The sequence below is a fragment of the Drosophila subobscura genome, chromosome O, assembly GCF_008121235.1.
Source record: "Drosophila subobscura isolate 14011-0131.10 chromosome O, UCBerk_Dsub_1.0, whole genome shotgun sequence".
Classification (NCBI taxonomy): domain Eukaryota; kingdom Metazoa; phylum Arthropoda; class Insecta; order Diptera; family Drosophilidae; genus Drosophila; species Drosophila subobscura.
In genome coordinates, this window is record NC_048533.1 from 25,197,747 (window position 1) to 25,222,975 (window position 25,229).

The 25,229-nt window shown below is 46.3% G+C and overlaps 1 protein-coding gene across 3 annotated transcripts; it reads left to right on the plus strand.

Moving 5' to 3' along the window:
* The first annotated feature begins 1,538 nt into the window (after positions 1-1,538).
* On the plus strand, positions 1,539-24,401 carry LOC117899648 (protein tramtrack, beta isoform). Of its 3 annotated transcripts, none has more exons than XM_034809824.1 (5): positions 1,539-2,130; positions 16,250-16,588; positions 16,667-17,269; positions 17,336-17,423; positions 22,587-24,401. In XM_034809824.1, the coding sequence occupies exons 2-5, from the start codon at positions 16,445-16,447 to the stop codon at positions 24,203-24,205; spliced, it is 2,454 nt and encodes an 817-aa protein (XP_034665715.1). In that variant the 5' UTR covers positions 1,539-2,130; positions 16,250-16,444; the 3' UTR covers positions 24,206-24,401. The 3 variants fall into 3 exon arrangements, with proteins under 3 accessions (XP_034665715.1, XP_034665718.1, XP_034665716.1); XM_034809827.1 differs by lacking the exon at positions 22,587-24,401 and adding an exon at positions 18,564-22,380 and having other exon boundaries at positions 1,575-2,130; XM_034809825.1 differs by lacking the exon at positions 1,539-2,130 and adding an exon at positions 13,934-14,213.
* The last annotated feature ends 828 nt before the right edge of the window (positions 24,402-25,229 follow it).

Below are 25,229 nucleotides of genomic sequence, written 5' to 3' on the forward strand. Positions count from 1 at the left end.
CCATCAAGAACCCATTAGTTACCCGAATTCTCAGTAATTTCCACAATCCGTGCATCATTTGTTTAGCCAAATGATTGAATATCTTTCCCAGGCATGATCTAATGATCCTTTAAATGCTTACAAATAACCCGATACGCCCCTCAGCGTGTATGGGGGGCTTTGGGTAACGCCCCCGCTGGAATTTACCCAAGCTGCAGGCCGCTGTCCGTATTCAGGTGGGTTACGTGTGCCACAATTTCAAGCGGGGGACACCCCCAAGCAGGCCGAAACCCTAGTCGATCCAGTGGGGAAAATATCGACTCATTTCGGTTTCAGTTAGAAGCACGACCGACCGGTAGAGACGCCGCCGCCGGCACGCTTCTGATCGAAACCCGTTTTGTCCGTAATAGATGGATGGATGGATGGCATTTGGGATCGCTGCTGCTGCTGTTGTTGCTGCTGCTGCACTTGGAATGCGCCCGCCTCCCATGCTAGAGATTTCCCCCGCACGACGCTATTTTTAGCTGCCTCGCAGAAACTTCATTGAAATGCAATCAATTTGCAAGTGGTGCAAAGAGAGCTAGAGAGCGAGAGAGCCACCCACTTGAAAGAGAGTGTGCGAGAGAGAGCGAGAGTCGTGTGTTTTTGTGCTGAGCATGCAAACGTGCAGAGAGAACAGAAACAGAAAGAGCAAAAGAAAAGAGCAGAAGAAGACAACAACGACGACGACGGCTACGACGAAACGAAGAAGAAGCCGCAGTGTCGGCAGAACGAAACGAGGACGACCAAACTGCATTGTTGTCATATTTCGTAATACGCTGAGGCAGCAGCAGCAGCAGCAACAGCAGCACCACCACCGAAATGCATTGCATTGCTCAAGGGAACAGCAGGCAGTGGGAGGGGGGACAGCAAGAAGAAGAAGCGGTTGGGTTGTGGCAGCAGGTCACAGCGGAACAGAGCGGAGCGAAGGAACAAGCTTTATTTCAACATAAGCTTATCTTCAGCCTGAAGAGAGAGAGAGAGGGAGAGCGAGCGAGTCAGAGAGTGAGAGCAGCACACACGTAAGGGCAGAGCGCCAACGCAGCGTGGCTGTTGCGCATGTGTACGTGTGTGCGTGTGAGCAGCAAGTCAAAATGTCAAGTTGCTGGCTGTTCTCTCTCGCTCTTACTCTCTTTTTCTCTCTGCGTTTGTTTGCAACCGCTTTCGGCGGCCCGACTGCTGGGCCTCTGCTGCTGGCCATTTCGAACCATTCCGAATGCTCCATCCATTCCATTTCATCCGCTCGTCCGTCCACATCCACTTGCGTTTTTTGTTTGTTTTGTTTCGGCCCAAGGCTTGGACTTCAGACATAGAGAGAGCGAAAGAGAGAGAGGGGCAATGCTCATTTATCACATTTGAAACTCTGAATTACAAAACGCGAAACGGGAGCAGAGCTACGATATTGTATTATTATCCACCCAGGCCCCAAAGCACGAAACAGGCGCGCGCATGTTCGTCGTCGTGGCAGCCAGACCCCCACACACACTCGCACAAGTCCAGACCGACCGACCGACCGCCCGCCAACCCCACCCAGCCAGCTCCCAGAGCCCATCCACAGTTCCAGCCCCAGCCCCAGCCCCAGCCGCAGCCGCAGCCCCAAAGAAACGTCCGCTCAGTTCGTGTTTCGTGATCAACGCTCTCGGTTGGCATTCGTGTGTGTCTGTGTCCGTGTTCGGGTGGAGCACAACACTCTTCGGCAATTCGGTCGTTCGGTTCCAGGGACCCACACGGCATCCCTACGTTTCAGTTCTGATTGGAGATTCGTGCGCCGCCGTTGATAGTCCGAGTACGCGGCGTTTCCCTGCAGCCGCCATCAAGCTTTGAAGCTTTTATTATTTTGCATTTCGTTTTGGCTTCATGTTCGCGCTTGTCTTCCGTTTTCGTCTCCTATATTATTCGCTTGTGGACTATGTTTTTGCACAACTGTTTATGATTTGATTCGTCTGCAACTGCAACAGCAACTGCAACAGCAGCAACAACTACACATTCAAACGAATCCAAAACACACAACAAAACAAACCAACAAAAAGTGCTCTAGTGTTGCAAAACTTACCAAAACCCCAAGAACAGACGACAGCTCACGGATTACTTCCAAGAATATTGCAAGAAACGGTAAGTTTGGCCAAGATCTTTCCAGGAATTACGGAGTGTACTCCGTACCCGTTCGAACTTTGAGCCGGCAAGTGAAATAATTCGAAAGAAAAAGAGGATGAGAGCACATAGACTCGTTTCAGCTTTAAAAATCTGATTGAAATTCCTTTGGGGCTCATTTGCAATCTTATACGAATCTATAATGCCTGCCAGATACATTTTCCCCCCAGCTATTTCCCACAAACACACACAGACGCAGCTGCAACAAGGCAGGGCCGTCAGGCACTTAATGTATCTGATGGATACACACAGACCCACAATGTTGCTGCTGCTGTTTCGGTTGCTGTTGTTGCTGTTGTTGTGTGGGGAGTAATGCGCCACCGCTTTAGATACCAGATACTAGACACACTCGTACTGGTACTCGTACTCGTACTCATAGAAACGTCCGTTTTCAGTCTCGGCTGCTGCTGCTGCTTATTTGTCGGTCTTGCTTCAGTGATCTTTGTCATTTTCCGTCGCCCATTTCCTTTTTTCTCTTTTTTTTATATCCCTCCCTCCGCCCACTTTCCATGTTCCACTTCCACTTCTAGTTCCAGTTGCCCATTCCAGCAGCAGCCGCACCCTTTTCAGTACGGCTTCGGCTTCCAGTGGCCTGGAACATTCCATTATCCAGGGCCATTGCCTGCTCCCCTCACCCTGTGCATTAGCAAATTTCTGTATGAATGAATGACTGAATAACAGAGTGAATGATTATTAGCTGAATGAATGATTGATTGATTGAGTGAGTGAGTGAGATCTATAATTGCAACTTCCACGAGCTTCCGCTGCTATGGGGAGGACAACCCTGCTGGCCTGGCCCAGCGACAACTCTAGCACCTGTGTGCACGCGGGCCACAAATTCAATTATGCAAATCTCAACCCGATCTCCACCAACATCACAGTCTCCAATCTCCGTTCGCCGACTGTGTCTGGCTAACCCACTTCACACAACACAACAACCACCACAGCACACACCAGAAACAACAACAAATATCATGAATTATTATTTTTCATTGGGGCAAAAAGGAAACGAATGCAAAGCCTCCGATCACACATAAATTTTGCGGTTGTTTTGTTAATGAAACGACAACAGCAACAGCAACAACAACAACAGTAACACGCTCTCTTCCACATATCTCTCTAGCTCTTTCTAAAAGCTTTTTAAACACACTCAGAGAGAGACAAACAGACAGACAGACGGACAGGCATACCAGCACCTTGCGCTCAGTTGAAATTATGCTCAAATTATAACTGTTATTCAGCCGGCGATCGAAACAGTTAAAGCAGAAGAAGCAGCAGCAACAGCCACAGAGCCACAGCAGACAGCAGACGTGAGCAGCAAGAAATGACTAACAAACGCAGTTTGTTGTCGTTGTCGTGTTGCAGCGGTAAAAAATTCCCCCAAAAACAAAAGTCAACAAGTAAAAGTCCCAAGCGTCGTATACGCAATATCGGAAAGAGAGTAAAAGATAGAGAGAGAGAGAGAGAGAGGTAGAGAACCGTGTGAGAGAGACTGCGCTCTCTCTTTGCCGATGCGCGTGGCCGGTTTCACAAATATTTCAGATTCTTCGTTGCACTGATTTGCTGTCAGTCTTCTCTTCCACTTATAAGGGTTTTCCCAAGAAATCAAAAGGTTCGAAAACCAATTAGAATACAAAGAATAGAAGGCTGATCGTAACTCTATTTCTAACTGTTCTTCAGACAGTTTTCAAATCAAATCCATTCAGCTCGAATCATTTTAGAATTGATTACTTGCAGCCACATTTCTCGAGAACGAAACTTTATCAAATTTCAGCAATTACATATAACCGACAGTTTTGACCCTCAAAGCTTATTTCATTATTATTCGTAAGAATTCGTAGGAATCGTGCGGTAATCAGCACTATACAGTCAGTCAGTCAGTCACACAACACGCTCCTTAATGATTGTTATTAAAAGCTGTTTCGTACTCGCATATCTCTTTCACTTTTCAAGCTGCAGCTAGCCCAAGGAAAAGGCTAAACATATGTATGTCTGTATGTGCATAAAGACATACTTTCGTCATCCAGATGGTTCTTTCTTTTCCTTTTTCGTGCACTTTTGATGAATGCCATTTTGATTTTTATCTACCGACATGCTTTTGATCGTCATTCCATTCCACTTCCATCCCGCCGCCCGTGTTTCTCCGTACTTTTCGCTGCTCGGACTCGGACTTGGACTCGTAAATCTCCTGTTTTAATTAGTAATCTGAAGCCAACTACTGTAGAAACCCAAATTCAAAAGTGGAACAACACAAAACGTATCAGAGAAACAACAAAAAAACTCTAAAAGCAGGCGGCACGGAAAAAATTGAAGAAAAGGCAAAAAAGAAAAGGTCAGTGACCAAAATATGTTTTGTAATTCAGGCAGAAAGTATCAGCGAAAAGAGAATGTGGGCAAGAAGAAAAATCAGGCAGAATGAACAGCAGAAGGAGGCAACAACGAGGCGAAACAGAAGCCAAAGAGCCAACAATGCACAGCGAAAAGAATCCGTTGAAGCCGGGAGGAATTGGGCCAGCTTGGGTTCGTTTTTGTTGTGTCTCTTGGCCAAAAAGGATTTGCTCGGACTGCACACACGTGCCTCGCGCGCCTCCACCTTCGCCTCATTTGGCGATTTCCGTTTGCTGTTGCCTTAAGCCTTTGCAACGCCTTAATTCAATTAACGCCGTCGGCGTCGCAGTCGACGCAGCTCAATGTCCGCGTCAAGTATACGCCCTGTGGCGGAGGCCACACGCACACAGGCACAGAGGCAGAGACACACACAGGGCGTTTCCTATTTTGCATGAGAACGGGAAAATCAAAAAGGAGAACGGACAGCGGGCATCCGACTTAAGGCTGCATGCGCATCAGGGAAAAGGCAAAAAAGAGAGAGAGAGAGAGAGAGAGAGAGAGAGAGAGAAATAAGCAACTGCGCGAAATGCAAATGAAAGGTAATTGAAAGCGACGCTGCCAACGCAGACGTCGCAGTTTCAGTTGCAGTTGCAGTCGCCGCCGCTGGTCGCTACGGCTACCCTTAAGCTTTGGCAGGGGACATTGTCCGTTTATGGGACGATGGGAGGCCTCTGGCGATGTAAGGGACACAGGCGCAGGCACAGTGGTACGACGACTGATGATAAGAGTAAACTCATGCGCAGATGGTGTACGAAAAACCAAAGCCAGGTGTCTCCTCCGTTCCAGCTTTACACATCACATTTGGCCATCAAACTGTAGGCAATAATCCCCATCTCTACACATAATTTTCCATTGATCGCCAGTCCTTGGTCGCACAATCACTTTTGGCCCACTGTCCCCACATTGCGCAAAAGGCAAAGAGCACATGAGAATAAGAAACAACAACAACAACGACAAAAGCTGTGTGTATATTTTAATCCTCTCAAAGAGGATTTTTGTTCGATTGCGTCCGCTTGCTGCTCTGGGGCCGGATTGCACACGACACCAATGCCTGCCACACGCACACACATACACAAACACATAAACTTGGGCCGGGGGGCAGTGACAGGCAGAAGAGATACTCGGTACTTTTTTTTCCTCACTAGCGCTGCGTGGTCGCCTCCAAGGAGCGAGCGCGCACAGAGGAAAGTCACCTCTAAACGGAAAGCAACAGCAACAGCAACAACAACAAAAACGAACAGCAAACAAATATCCCCAAGGCACACAGGCATACGTACACTCACGCACACAGCACGGACACGGGCACGGACAGTGCGCGATAAGCTTAATTAAGTGCGCGTCGGTGGCAGTAGCCATGGGGTCGCAGGGGGAGGCATCCGGGGGATGACACACACAATTTTATCAAGGGGCCTCAACACACACTCACACATACACCGGCTGAGACAGGCACGCCAGGAGAGCAGCAAGGAGAACAAAAATATGCACGCAGCCGTGACGCTGACGCTGGCAGAGGCTCCCTCCCCCAAACGCACGAAGAGAAAGCAGCGCAAACTGCGTGCTTTTTTCTCGTGAGGATACCCTTTACACACAACGAAGCGCGGGGATATTTCATTTCTGACTAACGAAGCAAAAATAACAACATAATAATAATAATGACGAATGTCTGCACGCCATAACCATTTGCCACAATATTTGCAAAGCTGGCTTCTGTTTTGTGTGAGCTGAGTGTTGATTTGTAATCTCCTTCTGCAATCACACACCGCCCCAGGGTATTCCGCCGTAGACCCTGGCCACGCAAGCGGGTTGCCTGTTCCTCTTCTTTTGCCTTTTGCCTTTGGTCATCTTTTCCTTTGTCTCTTGTTGTCAGCCGTACAAGGCAAATTGAAACTGAAGCGATAGCTGAACGATCCGAGTGAAGCGATAGCCGAACGATCCTCTCTGGCGTATGCCGCAGCAGCGGACGTTTGCGGGTGGGTGAGTGGGTGGAGAGGATGGTATAACGGGCTGTCCGGGACGGGTGCAGCTGTTCGGTAAAGTTTCGTCAGAGGATTTTTCTGGTGGCTGGATCCCCCCACTGGCATTTGGGTCATGTTAAAAATATCCCCACCAAATTTCGAATTTCCATTAACGTTCCGCCAGGAGCGAGGGATGGCCGATGGTAGGCGTAGGCGTCATCGGATAAGCCCAAAAGCAACCTAATTCAAAGAAATCACAAAGCACACAGCAAAGCAAAAGCAAAGAGAGAGCCACAAAACACAAAGCACATGTGCAAGAGGCTCTCTCCCAGAATGCCGGCATTTCTAAATTCGATCGCACTTGATGTTTACTCAGCTCTCACACTCACTCTCTCGATCTTGCTCTCACTCTTCCACTCTTTGACTGCTCTCTTTGTTGCTGTTGCTGTTGCTGTTATCAACCAAAATATCAAATCAAATAAAGCTTTTTCTTGTGGTGGAGCTCCTAGAAGAAAAGGCATTCAAGAATTTCCTCCAATGTGTGGCTGGTGTTTTTTATCTTTACGTTATAGAACTCGTACAATGTCCCAAAGTACACATGTGTGCATATGTATGAATGTACATAGTGTGTACATATATAATGTACTTCCTTTGGCTCTTTTCTTATCAGTCGAAATGCGGTTAAGAGAGTCACAAATTCTATGGTCACAAAAGTAAACAAACGCAATGGACACGTGCAGTTTTTTGTCCGCTGATAGGAACGGAAAGAGGAAAAAACCCATTGAACAGGTCAAAAGATCAGCGATCGGCCCTTGGAAAACATTGGTGAAACCTAAAAATCTAGCCAGTGATTCTCCCTCTAAGAGATTAGGCAGCCAGCGATCCTCCCATTCAATGGAAGATCTCTTTATCTTTTCTGGGCGCTAAAGAAGCTTCTGTTTTGGCTATAGAATCTGAGAATTAAACTGATAAACCATGACTCGATCTAGAGAGCCCAAGGAAGCGACCATCAGGCACAGACTGCAGCTGAAATATTCCAGGAAATTATATGTAAAAACTAAATAGCCGTCTGCTTATATTGAAACAATTTTGATGGGACTGGGACTGTTCACTGGGACTTCCATGTTGAGTGCTTGGCCAAGTGTGTCGTTGAGTGCTTCCTCTGAAGGTGGGCCGTTGGTCGTTGGCCGATGCCGGAACTTTCCCCATTTCGCTGTTGACCCGCATTTCGAATGTCTAAATTAAGGACACCACCATAAAAAGCTCTCAAAAGCAAAGCGCAAATGACTAAGGGGCCACACCAGCGACAACAATTTCATTTCTGTCTCCCATTTGTGTGGGTCGTCGTGGCGAGGCGTGAAGAGCACGTAAAAGAAGGAAAGGAAAAACATGCATAGATCAATAATGCTGACAGCCGCCGCCCCAGTGGTGATGGTCGGTTGGTTCGATGGTGAGGGGCCGAGGAGTGGTTCAGGCCTCATCGCATGGGGAGATGAAAGAGACGCCCTTCCATGGCAGATACAGCTCTAGTTGGTTCCAAGCTCCAAGCTCTCTGGGCTGCAGTTTTATGGTTGACAAAATGTCAGCCGAAAAAAAAACAATTTTGTAATCAACAAAACCAGTCGGAGAGTTGGCAGCTCTTTTTGGGGGCTGCCAACGATGTGTCTAACGATGGCCACAAATCAGTCATTCAGTCGGCAGGCAGTTCGCAATTTGTACCCCCGTTGTTCCCGAAAGACTGATCGCGCTTCTAGGGTGAGCTCATTCCAGCGAAGGCAACAAGTTTTTCCTTTCCATCACACAACCCCCTCACTACAAGCCCCCCCAGCCCCTAGCCAATGTTCAGTGAAGCATTGAACAGTCCCCAGTCTACAGTCCCTTCCTCCTGCCCTGCCGATGCTTGTTTCATAGTCGAGTGGAAGACCCCAACCGATTCTTGTCGTTCACTCCTCCGCAAATGTTTGCCATATACAGATTGGAACCACTAGACAGATACAGATACACGCACACACATGTTGTCGTAATATCTGTGTGAGTGTATGGATATACGATGGATGTTGTTGGTGGTTTTATTACACGCACTATGGGACAAATCGATGACTAGATTTATCCATTAATAGATGCAGAAAGGGTGCATGGATCTGCAAAAGTATTTTAAACTTTTTAGCTAGGTACTAATTAATTGTATATATATTTTCATTGCTGAATATCTGATCGAAAATCCACACACTGAAGGCCATGGTGCACAGTGGGGATTCCTCTTGTGTCGCGTATATTATTAAATTTCTCTATGAATGAAATTATTCACTATATTTACCAATACATAACTATATTTATGTAGACATGTGTCTCTTTGGGTGTGTGTGTGGGTATGTAAATACAAGCCTAGGCCGAGGCTCGGCTCGGTTACACTTGAATGACAATTTCGAAAAACTATGACTATCAGTAGGGGAGGGGGACTTTCAAGCCCCCACTTTGAGTCCTACTCTACGTGCATGTGTTTGTGTGTTTGGCATTGAACAACGGCCCACGCTGCCCGTTGTCTCCCCCAACCACATGCCCCCCACCTGCTTCCAACTACTCTACACTGTGGGAGCTTACGTGCTTGGCTGCCAACCTTTTTTTTAGTTTCTTGCCTGTGTGCAGTACATACTTACATATGTATGTGTGTACATACATACAAATGTATACCTGTATGTAGCTTTGAGCCAAGCTTTTTCCCTCCACTGGATTGCCTACGTGCAAAGGAATTTTACACTTGGCGAACAAAAGCCAAAGGCGGCTAGAAAGAGCTCGAAAATTGATAGAAAGAGCTAGAAGCAGCAGCAGCAGGCAGACGCAACAGCAACAGCAACAAAAACAACAACGGGACTTTATGACAGCTAGAAAACGAAACGAAACGAAGCTCTGACGAGCGTCAAGCTCAATGAGAAAGAGAGAGGGGGAGGAGGAGGAGGAGGAGTGCGGAGTGCGGAGAGCACTGGCATAGGATGGAAGGGAGAGTAAAGAAGGGGAGAAGAGCGTCGACTAGAAGAGAAATGCGAGGCATGTAAGAAGGCAAAAAGTACAAAGTACAACAAAAAAAGAAAGGAAAGGAAAGGAAGACTAGTTTCTGAAGCCGAAGCTAGGCCGAAGCTTTTGATACGCTTGCAGATCAGAGTCCACCGTTGGCATAGGATGTGGAATAGACTTTAGTGGAAATTCCAAAATATCCCAACCAACTCTGAAAGTTAACTGATCGTAGCACAAAATCTCTTGAAATTGAAATGAATATATTAATAATGGTGTTAGGATCCGTAGAAGCTTCCTGCTAGAGTCATAAATGCCCACTGACATGGAGAGGGTATCCACAATTTGTCGTCGCTGTCTGGCGCAAAGGAGAGAAGCGCACGGCCAAAGCGGGCAAAACAGAGGAAGCATTAGAAAAGTCATAGAAACGGACGGGTTGGGGCGAACGGGAGTGAGACTTGGAAAACAGTTGGCGGCTAGCGGGCCGAGACGATGCGGCCCCAAAGCGGTAGTGGCAGGAAAGAGGCGCTGGGTGCTGGTCGTTGGCTGGGAAGGGGTGACGGGGAGGGAGGGAGGAACATGTGTTTGGTGCCAACCTGCGATACCTGTTCCGCGCGATGGCAGCAACGGCAGCAACAGCAACAGCAGCAGCAGAATCCGGCCACCGAGCACCAGTTAGTCAGTCATCAACAGTTGGCTGCCACACACACACAGATGCAGGAAACCAGCACACAGACACACACACAGTTACGCTCTCCTAACGTCTCTCCGGCCGATCTCTATTGGTATTTACACAGTAAATAGACGCTGTAGGAAATCAAACAGACGCTGAGAGAGAGAGCGGCTGTGGCTCCCTCTCTCTATCTCTCCTGCTCAAAGAGCGAAATACAGAGATGATGGAAACATAGAGAGCGAGAGAGACAGAGCGTGACAGAGGCAGCGACACGCATGCCATGCCGCCACAATCACAGGCTGTGGGGCGCTCTCAAGCTCTCGTTTTTTGTGGGGGCGAAGATGTGTGGGCCATGCCACATGGGCAGAGTGTCACGCACACACACACACGGGCATGCCCCAAGGCAGGGTCCCCCCACAATGACAAGTCCACCACCGCGCGACAACCGCGACCGACGAACAAGCAGACAACCACATCAATAAAATAGCAGCTAGAGCCCATAGAGCTAGAGCCAGAAACCCACTTAAAGCCGACGATATTGAGTAATCCATTGGCAATCCATCGCTTGGGAGCCACCAAAAAGACGATCCAGATGCGCCACATGGCGGTAAAGGAAGCCAAAGCGGAAACTAAGTATAGGCTTCGTTCCGTTAAAGCAGGACCATCAGATATAGAGAAAGAACCGTGAACCTACTAGCGAAGTTTTCCTTAAGTTTTGCATAATTAAATATGCATTTAAATATCAATGAATGTTCTCTTCTCTTATGTCTTAGAAAGAGATCGGAGAGATGTCCTGAGATCGGTGAACCTACCCTAGAACAGTAAATTCATTCAAAATATCCTGTAAATAGGGATCCGTAAAGGGATCTGTTATTTTCAAAAAATCTCTCACATCCAAAACATCATTCAATATAATTGATCATCCTCGATCGATGAGTTTCTCCCATGTATTTCTTTCTACCCACACCCCCGAAACACGGAACGGATTCCGAATCCCAGCAGTGTAAACATTCCGTTTTCACTGCCGTCCAACAACAATTTCAACATCGTCATCTTCAGGCGGCGGCGTTAATTTGTGGAGCCCCCCTGTCACCGATTATACTTTCAGCCTCCGCAGTTTTACTTAATACTACCACAGAATCACATGCACAGTGGCAGTGTCAGTGGCAGAGGCAGGGGATGGGCATGGGCATCTATTGTTGTAACTTCTTTTTTTTTGCTGATAAAATATTCAAGCAGGAGAGAAGCAGCAGCCAGCAGCCGCCTGTGCATGTGGAGAGTGGTGCAGAGAGGAAGTCATAGAGCGTAGATAGAGTGGTTAGATGTTGTCCGTATTAGACCAGCGACTAAGTAGAACGAACGGCAACAAAACTAACAACAATGGCCACCACCACCAAGCCACAGCCACGGCCCCACAGCCCCAGTCGTCGGAATCATCGGAATCGGATTCGCACCGAAGCCACAGCAGCAGCACCAGCGATCGTTCGTGGCAAAGCTCCACAAAAAGCCACTCAAAAGTAGAAAAAGCAAGAAAGGAAGGCTAGCGCCTGGGGGGTCCGAAGATGTAGATACCCTTGAGATTCGATGTTTTCTATGAGACGTTAATGGTAAAGGGGTACAGCTATGAATAATATTCAGGAGTTCTGTTGAAAGTTTTACCCGGAGTATTTTTATATGCCATAAAAAGTGAAAGATGCACAGAAGGACATGACAAAGTCAACTTTTTAACTGTTGCTGATCTAGAATCTAAAATCTATACTGTTTTTGGACAGGAAAATGCTTCCTTGCCAACCATCTGGTCGGAATAGGAATACCCTCAAGGCTGATGGGTATAGAAAAGCGGCACACAGGCGCAGCGACCAACCAACAACACGCAATAGGGCAAGGCAAACAACAACAGAAGCAGAGGCAGCGACAGCGACTGCGACTGCGGCAGAACTAGCAACAGGAATTTACGATTCAGTGACTACCTTATTGTTGTAGTTGTCGCTATGTGTCTCTCCCTCTCTCTCTCTATTTCACCTGGTGTGTGTGTGAGAGCCTATTAGGCGAAACGATCGTTTCCGTTGTAGGGGTAGGGGATAGTAATAATAGACAAAAACAACAACAATGCAACAACAAAGACCCCATCAAAGGTGTAGAGGATAAAAGCTACATAAAGTAAAGTGTAGAAAGACCAGAACTTTGCCCCAAAGCTCACTTCGTGCATAGGACTTCGATTCCAATTGCAAACGACGGCGACGTCGACGACGCTTCCCACTTGTAGAATTTACAGTTGATTACGTAATCCCATCATACACACATACAGCCAGGCGCTCCTTTACACACACACGTACCGATCGCTGGGACTGGGACTGGCTCAAGTTTCCACATGTTTTTCCTCCTCCAACTGCAAGTTTGATGTCGGGGAAAAATCCAATTTGAAAAAAGGCAGCGCCCCAGTCGGGTGGCCCAACCCCAATAACCAGGCCCAACCCAACCCAACTGCCGCCTAATGCCCTTACACACACACTCATGTACACTCATACAGATGGAACCAACGAGGCTGCTGCGCGCACCCAAAAGCTGTATTTGTTGTTACTGTTGTTTTTTCCTAGCTTTTTTCCCCCCATCATGTTTTTCATTTTAACCCCGTTTCGTCAACGCTCTTGGCCCGTCCCTCACTGAAAACAGCAACAGCCCCGAGACCGAGACCCATGCCTGCCTGCCTGCCCCTTCCTCTTTTGCCCCCTCTCTCTAGTCATCGCGTGTAAAGGAAATTAAAAATTCAAAAAGTCAAAGGCGCAAGCAGCGCGGCAACAGCGGAGGAGAGCAGCGAGAGAGATCGTGGTGTTGTGGTGTGAGAGAGCGCAGCGCAGCGCAGGAGAGTGAGCAAGAGAACCGCAACAGTTTTTTTTTCGTGTAGACTTGGGGACGGGACCCAGCGAAAAGTCTACAAAGTCATCAGCAGCAGCAACAGCAGGCAGCCGCCAGCCCTATGCCTGTTTCTGTGAATGTAAGCGTGTGACTGTGCTATGTGTGTGTGCTCATTCCTTTTGTGAGTGCGCTGGCAGCGCTGCCTCGCCTCGACGGATGTAGGATTGTTGGCTATGCTGTACGAGTGTGCATTCGTGTGAGTTTGCTGATGCATGGGTGTGTGTGTGGGGCAGCGACAGCGATGACGACGACGACGACAGCGACGACGCTTGGTTCGGTTCGTGGACGTGGTCGTTTGGAGCTTGGGAGCCCGAGGATCGCTCATTCACATTTTGGATTCAACCGGGACGGACGAAATTTGACGTGCGGCAAAAGTGTTTCGTTTCGTTTTTCGTTCGTGCGGATCGCGGTTCGGTATGATCGCATCACCCTCTCCTCCACCGCTCTCCCTGTTCACCGTCATTCTCCCTCTCTCTCTTACGCTGCTCTCGCCGCCTGAGTTGTGAAAATTTCCACTTGGAAATTTGGAAACACAAAAACCAAGCAGAAACAAACTAAAATTAAACAAAAGAAAAGGAAAGGAAAAAAACTGCAGGCGTCAGCAAAAGGAGAAAATATAAAACAAAAAATAGAAAGGTGCTTACAATTGTGGAAAATGAATTGAATCCGTCTCCCTCTGCCCCTATGCGACAGTGTGTGTGTTTGTGTGTTTCAAAGGGGGTGTAAAAATAAGCGCATGTATTCCCTCTGCTTTTTTTCCGTCTGGTCTGTAAAGTGATCTCCTCTCCACCGCAGGCAAGCAGAATTGTGCCGTGCCGTGCCGCCCACCCCTAGAACGACAGCCAAACCAGGGCCGCCGCCGCCACTCTTATCAGGCGCAGAGTGTCCGTGTGAGCAGACGACGTGACTGGCAGAAGCAGAGGCCAGTCCGTGTGTGTGTGTGCCGCTGCGCAGTCGACTTCCTGCGTCGAGGACTTTGACTTACTCATTCGTGCGCGAGTTTTGATCGAGTGAGGACGGGTTCAGTCTGTGGAACTGTAAACTGAACACTGAAACCGAAACTGCAGACGGAATTAAGTTATATTTAATTGAATTCATGCAAAGTAAGCAAACGCAACGGGAAACGGAATACTAGTGCGTGCCGCAGAGGCACGGCACGGCGAAAACAAACTGAAAACAATACAATTCAATTAAAAATCTAACCATGAATAAGAAGAAAAAAATATATGTAAAAAGTATATTTCTGTGATCGTGTGTGAGCGCGCTTGCTCTCTTGAACATTTCTTTGCTCTTGAGCGACAAAAGCTTTTCGTAAAGCTCCTCTAATAAGTGTTCGCAAAAGCTGTGAGGTGATTGTGGTTTTGTGTGTGTGTGGCGCCGTCTTTTCGATCTCTCGCTCTCTCCCGCTCTTTGGTTATTGAATGGTTCTGCCCCTCAATTGATTTGAACAAGTGCAGCGCCGCCACAAAATAAAAACAAATGAGCACAAAAAAGTGCAAAGCAAAAGCTACAGAAAATAGTGGGACCCAACAAGAAACAGAACAGAAAGTGAAAAAAAAAAAAACGAAACAGTGTGACCCTCTGTCTGCGTGAACGGAGGAGCTGGCAAGGAGGTTCGGAATTGGAACTGGAATGATTTTCAATTAAAGCGTACAGGCGGCCAACCCGATAAGATAAGAAAGAGCGCGCACTGGCGGGCGGTCGGTCTGGTGGTTTAGCAAATATTTAGCAAGTGCCGCGCATTCCTCTCAGCAACGGAGGGGATCGGAACTGGGAGACGAAAACGTAAACGAAGACAACAACCGACAACTTTTGTTTGCATGTGTTTCCGTCTCCGTCCGTTTCCTTCTTCATGATTTCGTTCGCCAAGGATGTTTTTGTTGGAATTGATACGTACACAGCACGAAAGAGGGCGGAACAGCAAAGAACAGAAACAGAAACAGCAGCAGCAGCAGAAAGTCAGAAAGTGATAAGTGGATCCATGCCATGCCTGTAAACGTGCCAATGGGAATTTCATGACTTTCCACAACAATTTATAGATGGATGATTGGGGATTGTGTTCCAGTTTTGTTTCTTTATGTACATATGTCCGTGTGTGTGTACCACTACCAGGTACTTTTCGTTAACAAGATAACGTTTCCGATCAGCATCACAAACAGCGTCTGTTAATCCATATCTAGGTTGATTTTGGAGTCTGTTGAACAGATGGAAGTACATATGTACATTTCGCGTGCACGAAGCCTTCTGCCATCTCAAAAAAATCAAATAGATGCAAAACTACAACGAGAACTATAAGGATTTTGAGTTAACGTAGGGTATCGTGCACTCGTTAAAACAACTTTAGGCTTCTTAGTTACATTTTTTGTGTTTTTTATGGCAGGCTTAAAGTTTTTCCATTTTGTCGTCTACGTGCCTGTTTCTGTTGCTGCTCTGCTCCGTTCTGCTTCCTCTGTTGTTGCTCTCCTACTCACTCCGTTCGCCTTCCTCTTCTGTCTGCTCTGCTTCTTCTGTCTTCACAAAACACACGCACACACCCTTTGGCAAGTTTTCAAGTCACACACACACACGCACAGAGCCACATGCACGCTGTTACAGGCAACTGTTTCTGCTGCCGCGTCGTTGTCCCATTTGCACTCACACAGCCACACATCCCCATTCACTCTCACAGCATATCCCCCGTACTCTGCCTCTCTCTCCTTCTGCGCGACTCTGTCGATCAGTGCGTGTGTGTGGTGGGGTTTTGGGATTGTTCGTTGTTGTTGCTGTTGTTGTTGTAATTTGCTGCCCATTTGAAACACATTTGAAATTTCCATTTAGATTTCCTCATTTACTTTTCCTGACTGGCGTCGTCGCCGCTTCGGCAATGAATGCCTGCATAATGTTCGAACAGGGGTAGGGAGCGGGGGAACCTTTCGACGACAGTTTGACCCGCGGGGTCGTCTCTTAAATTAAGTTTTGTTTGCACTTGCGAGTCATTTACGGAGCCTCCCTTCATACACGAGTGGGAAACTCTAAGATCTAACTGAAATACACAACACACATGGGAGAGGGGAAATGGAATATGTATCCAATATCAGGAGCCTTTAAAAGGAAAAGTACGCCTTGAAACTAACCTAAGTGTGTGTTCCTTTGATTACAGCACGCCCTGGATTATATGTTCTGTACTTTAAGACGATTGTCAGGAAGCAGGACAAGTTCCAAGTACCTTAAATGATACCCGCGCGCTACGCCTAACAATTGAATGAAGATCACTATATAGGGTATCCAGACAGATCACCCCGTCCGAAAATCGAATCAATCAGCAAAAGGCAACCGCAACCACAACGGCTTCCAAATGAAGATGGCATCCCAACGATTCTGCCTGCGATGGAACAATCATCAGAGCAACCTGCTGTCGGTCTTCGATCAGCTACTCCACGCAGAAACCTTCACAGACGTGACGCTGGCCGTGGAGGGACAATACCTAAAAGCACACAAGGCAAGTGTTTTCTTCCTTCCTTTCTGAGTTGACTGGCTAACTGGTCTAACTCTGGTTTATTTTCCTCCTTTCAAACAGATGGTGCTATCCGCCTGCAGTCCATACTTCAATGCTCTGTTTATCAATCATCCGGAAAAGCATCCGATTGTCATACTAAAGGATGTGCCCTACTCCGATATGAAGTCGCTGCTGGACTTTATGTATCGCGGCGAGGTGTCCGTGGATCAGGAGCGTCTTACCGCATTCCTGCGCGTGGCCGAGAGCCTGCGCATCAAGGGCCTCACCGAGGTGAACGATGATAAGCCCTCGCCGGCAGAGAGCACACCGGCGGCAGCAGCAGCGCCACCACAGTTACAGCGCATTCAGCCGTATCTGGTGCCTCAGCGCAATCGGTCACAGGCCAGCCTTTTGGCCAGCACCGCAAGTGCCGCCAATAGTGCCACACTGCCGGTGCAGCCGTCACTCCTCAGCTCCGCCCTGATGCCCAAACGTAAGCGGGGCAGGCCCCGCAAGTTGTCCGGCAGCTCGAATGGCACCGGCAACGACTACGAAGACTTTGAACGCGACAACCTCATGAACGACTCGGACATGGGCAATGGCAAACTGGTAAACGACTCCTACTCTGGCAACGATGATGGCTCCGATGATCAACAGGAATCTGGCAATAATGATGATTTAAATGTGAGTTTTCCGAATCGGTAAACCACTCCCTAACAGCCGTGCTAATCTTTCTTGTTCCGCTTATAGGAAAGTCGCGATTCTCTGCCCTCGAAACGATCAAAGAATTCCAAGGATCATCGTGTGGTAAATCAAGCAGAAGACAACAGCACTTCCGGTGAGTCCTGCCTGTTTCATGTTCAGCCTCTAGACTATCATAAGATATACAAAAAACAAAACATATTTGTACATTACATAGTATAGTCCCTAAGATCATTTTTACCTTTAATCTAAGAGACAGAATTGCACCATCAACCCAATCAATCAATCAGTCGATCGATACTACATCATTCTCTTGGTCAATCATTCAGTGCACCAACAAAAAAGAGTAAAATACAATCAAAATACAACCTCAATCCAAAACAGAACCAAAAGGTGAAGCCACATCTCTCATCTGCGACAGAAAATGATAAAATATTTCGAATTACTTGAATATCGGAAAAGCTAAAAGGGATTTTACGCATTTCAATTTAGATCGAAAGATACCATACCAAAAATATATCCAAACTTCTCTACACGCGCGTCGGTTTCCCCCCCATCATAGTGAACAAAAAAATGTGAGAAAAACAATCGAAAGTTTCGTTCAGTGAATCAAAATCAATCGGCAGAGAGCGTTTTATAGGACCCCGCCCCAGTCGAGTGCGCTTGTACCGTCCGTCGGCAGGTGAGTGTCCCCAACAACAACAACAAGAAAACAAGAAGCGGTTTTGATGCCACAGAAATGCAAATCCACAAAAATGCTGAAGCAGAGAAATAATTGTGATGTTGAGGATCGGGTTGAAGCTCACAGGGATTCATGGCCGACGTGAAAAAGTAAAAAACTAAATTCAGAAAAGAAAAAAGAAAAGAAACTAAGTTTGATTTTTGTTTTGTTTCCAAATTATTAACGCGCGCAAAAATCGATGGCTCTCCAGAAAATGCAAAGAACGACCACAGCATCGCACCTCATGACCGCCTACGCCCATTATTTCATATCAAAATATCAGAATATAGCAGAGGAAATACTCGATACAAATCCAGACAAATAGAAAAACATTTCGATACGCGTTGATACAAAAAAATGGCTTGAAATCCCTATAGCTTTTCCGATCCGACTCAAAACTATTCTCTCACACTGTCGCGTCATTGTGTTTTGCCTTTCTCTTGCATACATCCTGCACCCACACACACACACACATCACCACTACACTGACATCCTTTACCCCCAAAGAGGAGACCTAACTAACATTCCAATCTCTCTCTCTTGCTCCCTCTGTAGATGGCAACGACAGCGATGGCGATGGCATGGATGCCTCGTACATGGAGCCACAACTGATGCTGGACGAGTACGATGAGCCCGTGGAATTCAAATACAATCCCGTCACCGACAACAGCTCGCCCACGCAGGATCAAACCGATGCAGGTGGAGCCGGCAGCAACAACAACAACCACCTCAACGAACAGGCTCGCCAGCAGGCGCTCCTGATAGCCGCTCAACGTAAACACCATGTGGAGACGGCGGCAGCAGCGGCGGCAGCCACATCCGGCGTAAGCAGTGGCGGACTCAAGATGAACATCATCGGAATGGCCGCTGGAGGGGCGCAGGTGAAGAGTATGGTCAGCATACCGAAGCTCACGCCCATTGGCAAGGCGAACGCTGCCTCCACGCCGCTAGTGTCGCCCGCATCGTCCTCATCGGCCAGGCCGCGTGTGCAGAAGCGCCCGAAGACGGGCAAGCTGAATGGCGAGGTGAAGGGTGTGTTCACCAGCCAGGACTACCTCGATCTGTACAACAGCAGCGACGGATTCAAGTTCAAGGCGACCGGTTCGCTGAGCGGCAGCACGCCGAATCTGAGCGGCGGCGTCACCATTGGCTCGCCGGCCGTCAAGACCAAGCTCAATCTCAGCAGCAATATTGGGGAGGGCGACACGGAGGGCTCCGTCCGGGACTATTGCACCAAAGAGGGCGAGCACACGTACCGCTGCAAGGTCTGCTCGCGCGTCTACACGCACATCAGCAACTTCTGCCGGCACTATGTGACCTCGCATAAGCGCAACGTCAAGGTCTATCCGTGTCCCTTCTGCTTCAAGGAGTTCACGCGCAAGGACAATATGACCGCGCACGTCAAGATCATTCACAAGATCGAAAATCCCTCAACGGCGCTGGCCAGCGTTGCAGCCGCCACTTTGGCCAATCAGCCGCTGGGCGTTTCTGGTGGTTCAACGCCACCGCCTCCAGATCTGAGTGCCCAGAACTCGAATCAGTCGCTGCCCGCCACCAGCAATGCGCTCTCCACCTCATCATCGTCGTCCACCTCGTCATCGAGCGGCTCCCTGGGTCCGCTGACGGTGGCCACGACACCTGCAGCTCCCGCTGCGGCGGCGCAGTAATCTCCCCCTGACCCACATACCCATAAACTATATAGCACCCACCCAAGAAGAAATCCTCAGACACACACAGACAGAGACAGAGAGGTTGACTCCAGGAGAAGCAGCCACACAATATTCCAGCAGAATCCAATGGGGGAGGGGAATCTAAGGATCGGGAGGAGAAGCAGGCGCCAGGCGCTCGCTGTTGCAGGGGGGACCGGGGGGTAGATTTTTTTTGTTGATTTTGTTTTTAGTTATTTACTTCTGGCTTTTGTTTTATAATCTAACTATTATTTTGCGTTTCTCTTTTATTGAACGAGAATAAGAATAATTCGAGAGAAAATGCCGGGCAACGTGGAAATCTTTGATTATCCAAAAGGCGAGCCAAAACGGTGTATTTCCTCAACAACAAAATAACCGTTTAGCAGTCTTTATATTACATATAAATACATATTATAATATGTTGTGCAATTACTTTTCCAAATCCAATCCAACCCAAACCGAACCGTACCGAACCCTTTATTTTTAGCCATAAGTCAAACCCGCACGCCCTCACTTCCAAAACTAATCCTAAACAGACAAAAAACAAAACAAAAACCACCAATGCGATTACTATTTTTACGGATCGAAATATATCTAAATATATTTCAATGAAAAACAAAAATCATTGTATGTTGTGGACACCAGAGCGGCCTTATTAAAAGAATCGACATGTCACTGGGGCAGGGGCAAAGACCGAAACTAAACATAAAAAAGAAAACCTTCTGCACTTTTAGTTAATTACAAAAACAAAATGTATCTGCATAACTTAAGATACAGAATATAAATATACACAAATATCTATACACATTGAATGGTATGTTTAGCACGTAGTTCTATTAATTAATTTATCATTATCTTATGTTCAGATATGCTTATGTTAATATACTATACACTATCTATATTATTATTATTACATCTTACGAATCGAAAGCTAAACACAACGGAAACGGAAAGAGCAAACAAATTGTAATGTTAATCATATGCGAGGAGGGAGCGCAAATCTACCTTGTTGCCTTCAAATGAAGCTAGTTAAAAGTTAAATCCGAGTCTGGGCGCAAGGTCCTCTTTTGTGACCCCCAGTCACTCACACCACACCCCCACAAACACACACACACGCACCCTATACAGATAGATGCCACTCCCCACAGGAGATATCCAAAGAAAGATTGCAAATGTTTCGTTGGTATCGATTGTGGGGATGGGTTGGGTTGTCGATTATTAATCGATCACTGATCGTCTATAAATTGTAATTACAAATAGTAACAGCAACAATAATATACAATAATAATTGTAATGATAATATTATTAAATTAATGAGCATAAACAAGTAAACATAATTTATCATCAATCTATTAAACGATTTATGTTGTATATCGGAGGCTTAAATTATCGCCAAAGAAAATGAAAATCAAAAGCAAAAGCAAAAACCTAAACGCTAAAATGCAGTTGAAAAATCCAAACAGAGACGAAAAACCGCAGCATACAGAAAGAAAAAAAATAGAGAATGTTAAAATTACAAATTTGTTGTTGTTAAAGCAAAACGATCTCCAAAAACAAACAAAAAAAAACAAAACAAAACTGAAAGGTTTAAAATCTGCAAAGAAGAAGAATAAATACAAAACAAAAATAAACAACCGACAACAAGAAAAAGTTTATTCCTCGAGTCATGTGAAAACGTTAAAATTTTTGACACAAACAAAAAAAAATCCACTGAAAAACTGCAAAAAGAAAATTCAGCAAAAAAGAAAAACATACAAAAAAATATAAATTAAACCTAAAAATTATGCGCAATCCAATAATAAACAAGCTGCGTACGCTAATTTATTAAATAATTTTGTTTTTAATTCTTTATTTAGTGGTAGCTAGTGCAATTTAGTCCGTAAGCCGCCGTCGACCCCACACCACCAACCTAACAATCTCCACCCACAGAATCACCACAATTTCAAGGATTTCTTCTTCTATGTCTAACCCAAAAGAATCATCTTCCAATCTTTTGTTTTTTTGGCGTTAATTATAAAGAAAAACAATCAAAAACTAAAAACATTTAAAAATCAAACACAATATATATTGTAGATTGTTTGTACTATATTTTACTTTTATTTTTAGTCTACTTTTTATATATATATCTACACTATATCTACACGTATTTTTTGCATTCAAAGAACTTAAAAAAACAAACAAAAAATCAAATCATCCTCGGCAATTTTCTCGCTTTCAAACGATGTCCACAACACTCGAACACTTTACGAGGAATCAATCAAACAATCAATCAATCAATATACATAATATATAATATATACGAGTATATAAAGAGTCATGCTTTTGATGCCCAAAGAAATATATGAATATACGCATATGTATATAAATATATCTGACCAGATCTTTCCAGAATATCGCAGGGCAAACAAACTTCCATTTGTGAATGAGAAAATTGTCTGCAAATTCGTTGGTAAACTTGGTTTCCGTTTAAAATTAGCTAAATACGAAAATACGATACGATTTAATGATAATGCATAATTATAAAATACATAAAAAAACCCTAACTACTAAATAGTGAATCACACGCAATATTAATCAGATATCAGATATATATATATCTTTATGTATAACTAATTTTTTGTTATAGTAGGATGGCGAAAGCAAGAGCAAGCAGAACATTTTATAATACAACAACAAACAAACAAACAAAAAATAAAGCAGAAGAGAAATAAAATACACAATGCAAAAAACACACAAAACAAAAAATCAGTTCTGAACCAAAAATTGATTGTTTTTATTTCATTATAGTTTTAGTTGAATTTTATTTTTGATTTTATTTCCACAAAACGTTTAGCTTTATTTTGTATCTAAAAAGATTTTGGAATTAATTTTTAAATCTATATTTTTACAGTCACATCCGCACAGTCGCAGGCCACACCGGAACTCTCGCAACGACTCTTTGGCTCCACCTCAACGCTGACGACCACAATTTCGGCCAAGACAATTACTATGGCCGGAGCAGCACTGGGTTCGGGGGCAGGCACAACTACCAACTCTGTGGCAGAGCCAGCGGTGGCCACGTTGCTGGAGATTGGCGATAATCCAGTGCACCTGCCAACCATTCTGGGACTGAAGATACGCGCCATTAACCCCAACAATACATCCCCACAGAAGCAGACACAGGCACAGACCCAACCAACATCGCCCACACAGTCGCAGTCAAAGTCGAAGCCCAAGGGAAATGGCAGCAACAGCAATTCTCTGCTGAAGCAACAGCTGCGTGGCGGGGCCAAAGATCCCGAGGTGCCCAGTGCCAGTCGGCTGCCAGCAGTCGCAGCAGCAGCCACCAACGAGGAGACTGACATCGAGCAGAGCCAGGAGGAGGCACACAGTGGACTGCAGTCGTTGGCCAATGCAGCGGAGCAGCAGGCAGCACAAGTGGCCAACAACAGCGACAGTCTGCACCACCAGCTGCTGCTGCACATGGCCGCCAATCAGCAGAAGGCGGCGGACTATTACCAGCAGCAGCAACAACAGCAGCAGCAGGCATCACCCTCAAGCGCCGATCAGTATCCGGATGATGACATGGAGCTACTCTGCCTGGCCGAGCAGCAGGATAAGGCTGATGATGAGCAGGATCATGACTTACTTACGCTGGCCGACGAGAGTGCGGGGCTGCCTGGCTATCGAGTCGTCGAGTCTGAGCGCAAAACGCAATCAACATCTGGCGGTGTCCGGGCAAGCAATACATCGCGCCTGTCGGGCTCCAAGAAGCCAGTCAAGCGTCCCATACAGCGGAGAAGGGTGCGACGCAAGGCACAGTCGACGATCGATGATCAGGCGGAGCATCTGACGGAGATGTCGGTGCGGGGACTGGATCTGTTTCGGTACGCCAGCGTGGTGGAGGGCGTCTATCGGTGCACAGAGTGCGCCAAGGAGAACATGCAAAAGACATTCAAGAACAAGTACAGCTTCCAGCGGCACGCGTTCCTCTACCACGAGGGCAAGCACCGCAAGGTGTTCCCCTGTCCGGTGTGCTGCAAGGAGTTCTCGCGGCCGGACAAGATGAAGAACCACCTGAAGATGACGCACGAGAACTTTACGCCACCCAAGGACATGGGCGCCTTCAGTCCGCTCAAGTATTTGATCACCGCAGCGGCAGCTGGCGACATGCAGGCCTCCATGTACCAGCAGCAACAGCAGCAGCAGCAGGAGCAGTACCAGCTACAGCTCGAACAGCAAATGGAGCAACAGCAGATGGAGCAGCAGCAGGACAACTGCATGCTGCTGCCAGAGGACGTGAAGCAGGAGGACCAAGACCCAGAGCTGAGTGATGGCTATGAGGGCTCCAATCCGGAGGCAGCCGCCGCGGCCATGCTGAGCCTGCATCACGATGTCATCATTAAGAATGAGATACAGATCTCACCGTCGCCGTCGCCATCGCCATCTCCCTCGCCGCCCATTACATGCTCGGTGGCTGAGGGCAAGAGCCTGGCGCTGGCCACCAACGCACAAACCACCGCAACGTAAAGACTTTTGGAAGGGGATCCCCCACTTAACGCTAACGCACACACATACTGAATGCACCTTCAAGCGAGGTCTCTCAACTGTAGAATACTTGATAGGAATAAGGAAAAACACTCAACCGGATTGTTAGTTAAATTAAAGCAATACTAAGCTACTACGACTACAACGTGCTCCGTCCAGATAGCCTTAACAAATAAGTTTTAACAAAAAGAAAAACACTCTTAAGCTAATGCATCCTTAGACTGTAAGACTGTAATCCTTAGGCCTTAGCTGCTGGCACACCCACCTGCCATTTGCGCACGCACAAACACACACAGTTCAGTGAACTCTAATGACTTTCGGCTTTAATTATTAAACAATTATTTACAGAGTTGAAAGAGAACCGGAGCCCCAGACGGTTGGGGTGCAATTTTAGAACTTTTTAACTTCTATTTTTTGTGATTTTGTTGAAACTTTCTTATTATTTGTAAACCTTTTAGCATTCTTATTGTTTTTTGTTGTACATATACATTAGGTATAGGCATAGGAGATTTGTTTTTAATACTCAAAGTCCGTAGTATAATTTTTTGTTCATTACCTTGGCAACAAGATGAAATGATATCAAATGTATTGGCTACTTGTGCAATTATCAAAATGATTTGGTACAGGGGCCACCCCCACGCGGAAGGCAGGCCCCACCAAAATGTTGTAAACTTAATTATCGACTACTTAATTATGATATAAATATGTACTACCATATACGTAGAACTATTTAGACTTTAAGGCATGTTCCAATGCACAACAAAATGCGCAAAGGACTTCCCAGTGAAGAAGTAGAAATCTGAACTGAACTGATATTTATACGAAACGAAACGAAATGAGACGAGACGAGACGAGGGATCCTCTTGTATTATCACATCAACAATTTACTTAAAAGGCAACCATTACGACTTAAACTTACAATGCGCTCAATCCGATACGATATTATATTCAAGATATTACAGATCAGAAGCGAGCGAACTCTAGGCTAACGATTCGATTCATGGAT